This window comes from Leptinotarsa decemlineata, unplaced genomic scaffold (genome assembly GCF_025532065.1).
Source record: "Leptinotarsa decemlineata unplaced genomic scaffold, Ldec_3_MD MMD2_tig00000505_RagTag_RagTag, whole genome shotgun sequence".
In the NCBI taxonomy this organism is placed as follows: Eukaryota; Metazoa; Arthropoda; class Insecta; order Coleoptera; family Chrysomelidae; genus Leptinotarsa; species Leptinotarsa decemlineata.
This window is the reverse complement of record NW_027412549.1, coordinates 10,939,276-10,951,830: the sequence shown is the minus strand read 5'-3', so window position 1 is coordinate 10,951,830 and position 12,555 is coordinate 10,939,276. Positions and strand designations below refer to the sequence as shown.

The following is a 12,555-nucleotide window of genomic DNA, read 5'->3' as shown; positions in this document are numbered from 1 at the left end:
GAACTTCATTACTGGAATGCTAGATGACGTTAAAGTAGCTAGATTTCGAAACTTTTTTGAAAAACAATTTTTTTATCTTACATAAAAAATATTTTTTTCAATAATAAGGATCCTATGTTACTTCAAGTACCTCCAAGAACATATGTACAAAATTTCATGATGATCTGTTGAGTAGTTTTCGCGTGAAACCGTAACAAACAAACTTACATTCGCATTTATAATATTAGTAGGGATATGATAAGATATCCAAGCAAAAGTTAAAGATATCAAATTGAAAGGGGTATTGATTTTTGGGAAAGAAAGCTTTTGGTTTTCTACTTCTCTATCTCTATACAAAAAAATGTGGGAATCTTCCAGAGAAAGGAAGGAAGTAATCAATTACAAAAGAAGTAATTCCATACATAGATGTGTAGATCATTCAAAGAAGTAACTTTCAGACACACACTGGAAAACAAGTCCTCTCGAAACAGTTATTTTCAGATAAACATAGAATTACACGAAAGAAAAATACTTTCTAAACAAATACTTTCACATGAACATTTGAAAGTTTCAATTTCAAACACAAACGGCTCCCCAAGTTGGACGCCAAAATTTATTTCGTTACGTTTTTTTACCGAGACGAAAGTGCCGGAATCCAGAAAGAAAATAAGCACAATACAACGGCTAGAAATCAGCGAGAAAGAAATGTTTTTTCTGTTATCTTCTGCTTGGATGTGTTAGTAGGTGTTAGAGCAATAAAATGGGCGTCACATAATTTTTTACTTCGAAGATTATTCAATGAGGTAGATACTACAAAAACTACCCTGATAAAAGTATCTCATAGAGGTGAATTGAAATTTTCAAATTCTAATATTTGTATTGAAATAAAAGGATTGCAATTTTATTGCTTTTACAATTAATTGATTGAAGTATTCCTTTTTTTTTAAATCACATAAAAACAAGAAAAATCAATTCAAAGATGGAAATTGTAGCACATATGGCTGCCCAAAAAAACTTATAAAAATAGTATATTTATGTTAGCAAAATAAAAAAAGGATGCACCTGACAATTTTGAGCAATCTCCTCTGTTATTTGATAGATGGATAAACTAGTTCTGTCCTGGTATATTCTTCCCTTTTTCTTCAACCCTAACACTATTTAGAGAATGTTGCAGAGGCTCGAAAAAAACACAATCAAATCACTTTATCGATAGGTAAAATTCCCAATCTAACAAGTGAGGTATATTTTTTTCATATAAAATCCACCAGCCAATATAGATGACTTATAATCGAAACGTATCTACAATAAATTATTTATTGGTACAAAAATAATTCAATTTGAACTCATCAAACGAAGTGTGTCCTACCAATCCTCTCGAATCCTCGGTTTTCATACTGGCACAGAAGATCGCTCGCCGAAGCAAAAAGAAACGTAGTTGTTTTCGCAAGGATTTTTCGAAGGAAACATATATATATATATATATATATATATATATATATATATATATATATATATATATATATATATATATATATATATACAAATCAAGAAGGAAAATAATTCGTAGATTCAACACCCAAAAAATATATATATATATATATATATATATATATATATATATATATATATATATATAGGACGTTCCAAAGAAGGTAAACATATTTTCAAAACTGGAACGTGACATCGCGTTCAGAGGTAAGTGGGAGTAAGTGTAAATAAAATATTTTTCAATTCTTAATAGTCAAAAATTACTCATTACCTATTATTTTTATCCTGACGAAATATATTAATTTTCAAATAACGAAAATCTAAAATACTGATGATGATCTGTGGTCGTCACCCGGCTTACTAAGAGAACAAAGAAACTCGGAACAAACCATTAAGAGTATGTCACGACTATCCTGGGCATCAACTCGAATGTAGCTGAATAAGAAGAAAAGTTAACAAATGCAACATGTTACTTTTTGACATTTGAAATTACCAAATTAGTCTTTGCGCATTTCGTTTTGAAAAAAATTTCAACTAACAGTTTATCCGCCAGAACTGCAGAATAACACATCAAAATTGACATGTCATAACAGAATGGAAATACATTGATTGAAATATCGAAACCGATGATTGAAGGTATATACGTCAACAATCACATTGATAACTGAATATAACTGGCCGATACATGATGAAAATCCATATTGAAACGCATTAATGGAGTTGATTGTATGATTTTTACTATAAAGGGTTTTACAAAAACCGCTTTACAAAACCACTGGGGTTTTTGTAAAACCTGTTATAGTGAAAATCATACAATAAACAATTTTTTGTATGATTTTCACTGTAAAGGGTTTTACTTGTGATTCACTGTTTGGAACTTTTGGTGTAGTAATAAATATTAGTGTAGTGTAAAATATTAGTGTAGTAATAAATATTACTGGAGCTCTATCCCAACACCAAACCGTTATTTTCAATACCTCGACAAGTGTTTCAATCACCAAGTGATCATCCTAAAGAGGAAGATGAAACTGTTTAATCTTTCTCTTGAAGATGATTACTTGGTGATTACACGTGTCGAGGTGTTAGAAATAACGGTTTGGTGTTGGGACTAAACTCCAGTAATATTCTTAAAGAGTTTTACAAAAACAGCTTTACAAAACCGGTTTTACAAACACTGCTGTGGTTTTTGTCAAACCCTTCATAGTGAAAATCATACAATAAACTGTATTAATGAGTTTTAATCACTTTTGAAGATAAATCCGCTAGTGGTGCCAACGTCTCAGCCGTAGGGGCGATTAATCAAATCCATGAATGACCGGAATCCATTATCGCTGTTCATCTTTATTAAAAAACTTGAAACAATGCCAAAATCTGAATAGATTACATAGGAAATTTACAGCAGTTCTTCAGGCTAATTGTTGAAGTACTTTTTTTAATTTTCGATGGATATACATCGAAATATATTTCATTTGAATTGAAAATTCACAGTATATCTGCTGCTATCTGCTTTTACCTGATTGGCAATTTAAGTCATCCTGAGAGTTCAGAAGGATAAAAAATTATTGGCTTTCTACTACTTCATCTTGTTACAAAAAAATGTGGGAATCTTCCAAAGAAAGGAAGGAAGTAATAGATTTTGAAAGAAGTAACTGTATACATAGATCTGCAAGAAAAAAGCCTTCCTGAAACAGCTACTTTCATATAAACATTGAATTAAACGAAATAAATTTTTTTTCGAAAAAAATACTTTTATATGAACACTTTTATACAGTGTGTCAATTTTAAAACTTATAATGGGCTATATCTCACGATCTCACGAAGGAAAGCTGATATCGAAAAATGTTTGAAACCGTTTCTAGGATAGCGAGGGGGAACTGGAGTGACATGAAAAAGAACTCACCCACATCAACCCCCTAGGCCCCACCCACCAAAACACAAAAAGTTTAAATTGCAAACCCCTATTTGTGATACATCATTGAAAAGACTATAAAAATGATATCCAATGGTATAAATAATAATTGTACAGGGTGAAGCAATAATTGTGAAATTCTGGCTCAAATGGAATATTTAATGAGGTTTTTGTTGAAATGCAAATATATCAAAAATGTCAATTATGTAAATGTACGAAGTGGGTTCCGTTGTTTTGTAAACAATAATACAGCCTATTTTCAATTTCTGCACGAACTTTGGCAAATGTTGTTCTAGTAATGGCGCGACATGCTTGCGTAATTCTTTCTCGCAATTCCCGCAGGTTGAGTTTTATAAATAACTGACTTGAGGTGACCCCATAGAAAAAAGTCAGGCGGCGCCAAGTCTGGTGACCTCGGTGGCCACTCAATGGGACCTCTCCTTCCAGTCCATTTGTTCGGATAATTAGTATCCAACCAGTGTCTAACTGGAGCTGCATAGTGAGGAGGTGCTCCTTCTTGTTGGAAGTATAGTAAATCTTCGTCTACAGCTAGGTTGCCTTGGTCGTCTCTTTTGTTCTCTAATTCATACACAATTAAAGGTTCGATGGTGATTTCCAGCATATTGAGATAAATGTCGCCACTTAAATTGCCTGGTATGAACAAGGGACCAATTATAATATCGCCTAATATTCCTGCCCAAATATTCAGTTTCTCAGGATATTGAGTGTGACCTTCTCTGAATCGATGCGGGTTCGCATCACTCCAATACCAACAGTTTTGTTTATTTACATTAGCATTCAGCATAACAGTATATTCATCACTGAAACAAATATTTTTTAACATTCTTAGTTCAACGCGAATTATTTCAGTCATGAGTTCACTGTTGACGTGTTGATGCAGTAGGCTCCATTGCAAAATTTCTAAGGACCTCAATTTGGGTTGCTTCATTCAGCAATTTTGGGGCATTCCTTTTTTTATTTTACACTGATCCCGTTTCTCTGAACTAAATCGCGGAGGTACACGAGACTTACATTTTTGTCCGGATGCTTTTCATGAAATATTTGAGCTGTTTTTAAATAACACTGGTTCTGGGAGGCAAATATGAAAATTATCTCCACGAGCTCAGGTATACTGTAAACCATCGTGACAACTACAGCTGAATGTCAGTACAGATCGTACAAATTGTGAAAACTAGTGACATTTAAAAGTCTCAAACAAACCAAAAAGTATTGACTGACAGAACCCAAAAACAGATCTTTCCAACTTGTTTTGCAAAAACGGCAAATTTAGTTTTTATGTAACGAAAAAAGTATCGACGGATACTTATTATTTAATAATAGTAATAGTCCGGGAGGTAGTATTACAAATAAAAATGTCATAGTGAGCCGGCTGATATTAAAGTTCATGCAGACTTTGACAATACGCTGTATTATTGTTTACAAAACAACAGAACTCACTTTGAACATTTACTTAATTGTCATTTTTAATAAATTTGTAGTTCAACAAAAATCTCATTAAATATTCCATTTAAGCCAAAGTTTCACAATTATTGCTTCACCCTGTACAATTATTATTTTTACCATTGGATAGCATTTTTTATAGTCTTTCCAATGATGTATCACAAGTAGGGGTTTGCAATTTAAACTTTTTGAGTTTTGGTGGGTGGGGCCTAGGAAGTTGATAGGGGTGAGTTCTCTTTCATGTCTGTTCTCTTTCACGGTTTTGAGCATTTTTCGATATCAGCTTTCATTCGTGAGATATAGTCCATTGTAAGTTTTAAAATTGACACACTGTATGAACATTATAATGTTATCCAGATTGGTACTGAAGAGCCCTAAGGCAAGTGTCTTACGGCGAAACATCGATGTCTACCAATGAACATGACAGTGTTCCATATAAGTGAAATTTTTATTTTCATTCAGTATATAGTGTAGAAATGATATCTGATTTAATTTCATAACGGATGTTCGGACTACAAACTAAATAAAAAAAGTGTTTTCTGTATAATTCAGTGTTCATATAAAAGTATTTGTTTCGAAAAAAATGTTCTTTCGTGTAATTCAATGTTTATATGAAAGTAACTGTTTCAGGAGGGCTTTTTCTTTCAGATTGTGTCAGAAAGTTACTTCTTTGCATGATCTACACATGTATGTATACAGTTACTCTATTACTTTAGTTAATTGACTACTTCCTTCCTTTCTTTGAAAGATTCCCACATTTTTTTGTATCAAGATGGAGTAGTAGAAAGCCAAAAACTTTCTTTCCCAAAAATAAAAAAATAGTTTTACTTAGTGTATTCTTTACCAGTAAGAAGGAAAGTCTGATAGAGTATACTGCAAGTTGACACATACGGTTCGATATTCAAATGAAGTCTAATCACCATCCAGACCAATAGATAGGATTCATAAAACAAAGTCGGAACAGACTAGGAGAATTCGCGAACAAGAAATAATTGAAATATCTAGAAAAAACTTTGGGGAAGCGAAAGGATATCTGGAGCAGAATATACAGCGAATACTTTATTCCAAACAATAAACTAACAATGTATATAAAGAGGCAACATTTATGTTGTTGTTGTTGTTGTATTTATTCATCTTTCAGATCATTATGATATTAGACATGTCAGTAATGAAAATAACAATAAATAAATATATAAATATAAATAAATAAATATATACCTATTAATTAAAACAGGCACTATACAAAACACTACAACCGACATACTGATGCAAATTTTCAATCATAGACAAATTATTATAAAACAACATAATATAATTATATACAATTGAAAGGTTTGACATTAAAATAGAAAGGAAAAGCAGTGAGAACAAGTTATGTCAAGACACCTTTTTGCAGGAACTCATCTAAGCTATAACAACCCTCGTTCGCCAATAATTATTTGATATGGTTCTTGAAACTTACTGAGTGTAGGTCCTTGACATCCTGTGGCAATGAATTGAAAAGTATGATGCCATTTTACCTAAGAGATTCCTTGAATATCGAAGTTTTGTGTTTTGGGATGGTCAAGTCTTTAGTTCGTGTTGCATAATTATGAGTGACTAACTCGTGATTGAAATGAACTATGTTGTATCTCACATGAAGCAGAGCTTTATAAATATAGATACAGAGTAAAGTTAATATTTTATACTCTGAAAATAAAGCTCTACAGCTATATTTCGGTGCAATGTCAAATATGATTCTCATGATTTTTTTTGTAGAATAAATACACGTCTTGCGGCAGCAGAAGTTTCCCACATTAGAATATTTTGAGCCATGTGAGAATATGCCAAATAATAAAAGACCGTCTTGATACCATCTGCGTCTAGCTTCTCTGGCGTATTCCAAATATTGCCTGATTTGATTTTTTACGCACATGATTTAATGTGAGGCTCCCAAAACAAGATTTTATCTAAGTACATACCTAGGAGTTTGGCTGTATCTGATAGTTGGACGTTGTTAAGATTCAATGTCTTTCTTGGGAGTAACCCAAGTGAATTATTTCATTTGCATTCAGTTTCAGTTGGTTTCTGTCACACCAAGAAACCATAACGTCCATGACTGAGTTTATATTGAATTCTAACTCATCTATTGTGTTACCAGATATTGATATGGTAGTGTCATCTGCGAACATTACGGTGTAACCATGTTTGATATATTTCGGGAGATCATTTATATAGATTGAAAACAGCAGCGGTCCTAATATTGAACCTTGTGGTACACCAAGCATAATATCTTGTATATGTGATGCAGTGTTGTTCAGAGCCACAACCATTTTTCTGTCAGATAAAATCCATTCAAGTACGAATCCTCTGATAGCTATGTTGTACAATTTACTGATCATAATTTAATTTCTTACTGAATCAAAGGCTTTCACTAGATCAAATAAGATTGAGACTACATACTTTCCCTTATCAGTTACGAATAAAAGTAGTATAAAAACATAGAAAGTTTCAATTCCCATTTTTCATGTGGATTTTTTCAATAATAATTGTAATAATGTAGCTATAACTATTTCATTATGCAATCTTTATATAAGTGATTTTAGATATATCAACTCATTTTGAAGAGTTCTAAATGTTAAAATGAATGACTCAACTTCAAAATACCCTATATATTGGATTCATGAAAGAACGGTGAACACAAGGAAAAAGAAACATTAGGCAAATCGATGCCGGCTAGCGTTGAGAAATTCATTCGATATAATGAACAGCCAAGAAATATTTTTTCGATTCTGACGATACCCATTGTGAATTTGTCATTGAATTAAAATTTTTTGTGTGTTTAACTTACGGAACAAACCATTAGTGTTTTGCAACAAAATATAGAAATTCACCAGTATCTCCACGTGACTAATATATTGAATTAGATAACAAAGTGTTTAATCTCTCTAGAGATAATATTATATACTTTACGACCTACGTTAATCTCATTTACGTATTCAACAAAAGGTTGGTAATAATAAAATAACGAACTAGTAGTGATTTGAAGTTTGGTGAGAAAACGTGATTATGGACACTTAACTATCTACTATGAGCAGAAACATTTACGCTATTTTCTTATCCTTAACAATTATTTCTCATGAAGGTACTTATACATTAGTATCCATGATACTATAATCAAACAATTTTATTGATATTTTATTAATTCTATGCGCGTCTCGTTAACAGTCGCTTCATCGGTAGTAATGTTAGTAAAATGGTGTTTCCGATACGCGTCTACAATTGAAAAATACACACATCGGAAAAGTCTAGGGATATTTTTAAAAATGGCAATAATTTTTTTTTAGATCGCTTTAGGGAAAAAAAGTTGACGGGTGATTATTAAACGAATGTAACTTACAACAAAATTTATTGAATGGTCAAAAATACTGAGTGCGCATATAAGCAAAACTGAAAAAAATATGGCTCTTCTTTGGCACCCCGAAAAAAAATCATAATACAAAAAAAATTGGAATCAGTACAGAGTATGACCTCCACGCTGGTTTATTACGGCCCTACATCTATCGTGCATCGACAAAATGAGATTGTCAATGTCTTGTTGAGGTACATTTGCCCATTCAGCGATTAAAAGTCTCTCAATTGAAACGTTGTGTGAATGTTCCCCATATGCGGAGTAATTCTTCGTTGAAGCATTTCCCACACATGCTCGATGGGATTCAGGTCCGGTGATTGTGCTGGCCATGGCAATACATCAACTCCTTCGTTGGTGAGCCAGTCAGTCACTAGACGCGCGACATGTGGACGAGCATTATCGTGCATTAGGTGGAAGTTTTCACCAACAGCCCCAGCAAACGGACGGACGATAGGTAGAAGAATGGTGTCGAGGTACTGTCGAGCTGTGAGGGAGCGATTTGGAAAAACGAGATCGGTTCTGCCGCCGATCATGATTCCGCCCATAGCATTACTGTACCACCTCTGTATGTGTGGACTTCCTGGACGTGTCTCAAACGTTCATTATTTCCAGGTCGTCTTCACAGTCTTACTCGATGAGAATCTGGATGAAATCCAAATCTGGATTCGTCTGTAAACAAAACTGTGGCCCAATCATTTGCATCCCAGTTTTGATGTTCTTGACACCAGTCTAATCTTCTACCGCGATTGCCTCTCGACAAAGGTGGACATCTAAGTGGCCTTCTGTTGTGTAGATCTGCTTCATGCAGTCGATTTCTGACAGTATCACGACCAATGGTTACCTGGTGCGTCTGCAACACGTTAACCAACTCAGGTGCTGTGATTGTCGGTTGTCTTCTTGCGGTTAAGACCAAAAATCGGTCTTGAACTGCAGTTGTAGCGCTTACTCGCCCTGGATGTTGTTCGGCTGGACTGCCATTTTCACGAAAACGCCGCCACAATCGACTGATAACACTTTGGGAGGCCCCCAAACGAAGAGCTACATCATTTTGTCGCATGCTACCTTGAAGAAGCCCTACAGCTCTATTCATCTCAGCCAATGGTAAGTGATGGCGTTCCATGTTGAAGCACAATATTTCCAGTTTAATTGCTGAGCAAGAACTGCATAGAATGTACAAACTCGACACTTTCAGATTATTCATTTTAGCCGAAAACCTACAGTTTGTAAAAAACTTGATGAAAGATTAGTTACCGTTTTTGCAGGCTTTGTTCAACCCATAGAAATCTACAGGGTGGTCGAGTGTACCAATTTAATCGAAATTAAACGACCTCATGCATTTATTTTTATGATATTTAGTATGTTATAAAAATATCCCTAGACTTTTCCGATGTGTGTATTTTTTGAAAATTGTTTGATCATCTTCATGGATAGTGGCTAATTTGGATAATTTTCATCAAATAACGCATCGGTCCATTCATGATTATCTATAAAGTGCATTTCTTTAATGCCCCCCCCCCTTTTATTTTTGGAACGGATCAACTCAAAAAATTGAAATTTGGAATAATGAAATTAATGCATGAATACTTTATTTTGAAGTGAAATTGACAGATTAAACTTTCAAAATGGCGACTGGGAGCCATCTGGGAAAAAATTGAATGGAAAGGAGGCTCTTGTGACACAAATTTTTGAATCTCCTGACAAATGCTTCACAACCCTAGAATGTACCATTTTAATTTTGTATGGATGATACCTATTCCTCTTCAAAAGTCTTCTCAGAGTAGTAGGAGACCCCTCACAAACATTCGCGACGGAATAAGTAGACTGTTCAGGATTTACTACCATCTCACCAATTATTTGCACTTGCTGTTCTTCCGGAATGGACGGATGACCTGGGGGTTTTTTGATATGTATAATACCGGTAGTTGTGAATTTGGATACAAGTTTCCTCAAATATTTTCTACAGATAGGATGATTTGGAAAACGTTCATTGAGAATTCTTTCGATCTCGTGAAAGTTACGCGTCGCACCGTAAATAAAAATCGCTTCAATTTTTCCTTCCAATGGACGAGAATTGACCATTATAGAGATTGTTGACGTGGTACCTTTCTACTAGTAAAATCGAAATCTAAATGAAAATATTCTAACGTAACAATAATGTTAATTGGCGTACTGAAATTTTTTGACGTTTTTATAAACAAAAATAACTTAACAAACCTTATCGGGTTATTGGAATTGCCACATGGTAGATAAACAGGAATATTTCTAGAAATATCGATATTAATGTGTTTGTTTTCAGGAAATTATTAAATGTTCCGCCATTTTGTAGTAGGTGAAGACTTCATATGACTTCATATTCTAGGTTGTGAAGTATTCATCAGGAGCTTCAAATGATGTGTTCAAGATCCCCCTTTCCATTTTTTTTTCAGATGGCGCCCAGTCGCCATCTTGAAAGTTTTATTTGTCAATTTCCCTTCAAAATAAAATATTCATGTATTAATTTCATTATCCCAAATTTGAATTTTTTGAGTTGAACCGTTCAAAAAATAAAAGGGACAGGGGACATTAAAGAAATGCACTGTATATCAGTGTTCTATTTTGAAAGTGATCAATACATTACAATGAATATTCCTACTGAATGGAAATAATGATAAACTGTAGTGACTCTTTTCTTATAGTGTATGAAATAAAAAATGATTCTGAGATGAGATTTTCAAATTTCCGAAAGAAAGATACCTGGTTTTGAAGAAGCGATTTTATGTTGGCATATTTCATTATGGAACATGAAGCATATTACCATATTTGATTTTCGAATATACGAAAACATTATGGAAATTTCATAAATGAAAATAATTGGATCCGATAATAAAAATTACTGATAATAATTTGTATCATAGAATTAACATGAAACTATGAATTCTGCTACTGCTGGAGATGTGTGAATTTCAAAATGACGTGTGAATACCAGATTGCAATTTCTAGATCTATCATAGATCTGAATGGTGGGCTTGGCAATTACCATTACGAAGACAACATCTACGAGATATACAGAAGATTTTGAACCTTCATTCATCAAAGATAATTGAAGATCCCAAAAGGGTTGCATAGATGATGGAACCTTAGACAGTGCATTTTTAAACTGCCAGAGATTTTATCAGATGCATTCGGCTGGGTGACAAATGCAACATTTGAACTTGTCTGTCTTTAACAAGAAAAATCTTATGCAAGAAAATGGTATGACGATTCTTATTTCTGAGACTATCTAAGGGATGGAAAAACTCAAATTATGTGCACAAAATGAACGGAAGCCCCTTTTACGTTCTAATAATATCTAGTTATCTGTTCGTAATGAAAATTGCAAAAATGCTTGGTGTTATTTGTTTCATTTCTTGGTTGATAAGTTGGTTAACTTTCACTACTTCATATTTTAGAAAATGAGCAGTTTGGACAAATTTTTTTTGATATTTTGTCTTCTGATTTTTGATACTTTTGTTTGGAATCATGTGTTTTTTTCTCAGTAATGAAAATCATTGGTATTTTCAAATGAAGAGTTGAAAGTACTGAAAGGGCTGAGGAATTCATGATGTGTGTAGTATTTAGATGGTCCAATTCCACAACCCATCTTCTAGTTGGTCAACAGTATTTAAGTAAATATTACTATAAAAAAAAACAATGAAAAATAAATTCATTTTTATATATTTTTGCTTTTCCAATTAAATAAGCAAACTCAAAAAATGAAGAACCTATCAATGGAATTCAATGAAAACTCTTTAAGAAAATATGTAATTGAATTACAAAACAGTCTACAAAACCGCAACACGTTTTTCACTTCTTCAGGTTTGTCTAATATTAATCTGAACCTGATCATTAAACACGCTATTTCACTAGTTGAGTTCAATAAACTGAACGTTATAGTTGTTGGAAATGTTCATGATATTATTTTGATGTTAATATTTTCTCTCCCTATATGAATGATTTTGTTTTCTGATTTGTTTCGTAACTATTGTATCCAGTTGTTCAGTTGTTAAAATACTAATAAAAAGTCATTACGAGAAAAGTCAAAACCTATTTTTATAACGATAAAATAATAAGAATCCATTCCATTTACAACATTTGGCGACCGTGACAGGACATAAAAGATGGATAGTTTGAAGAAAAATAAGCAGCAGTTGAGGAGAATTTTCAAAAAATCTGTCGATGTGCTTGATGGAGATTTGAAGCTGAAGGATTCGACTGGAGGATTTACTGTTTCTACTGAGATAATCGGAGGATAAGAGTAGCAGATTATTCGAGGCAGATGAAAGAAAAATTGTCATTAGAAGGCAGCGAT

At 33.3% G+C, this 12,555-nt stretch overlaps 1 protein-coding gene across 1 annotated transcript in view; it reads left to right on the top strand.

Annotated features, from left to right (window-relative positions):
- The first annotated feature begins 7,812 nt into the window (after positions 1–7,812).
- Positions 7,813–12,555, top strand: part of LOC111515668 (trypsin-3) — a 29,973-nt gene continuing 25,230 nt past the window's right edge. Inside the window, exon 1 of the mRNA XM_074173924.1 lies at positions 7,813–7,961. Coding sequence (XP_074030025.1) covers positions 7,907–7,961 — 55 coding nt within the window. The 5' untranslated portion in view covers positions 7,813–7,906. The remainder of the gene's footprint in view (positions 7,962–12,555) is intronic.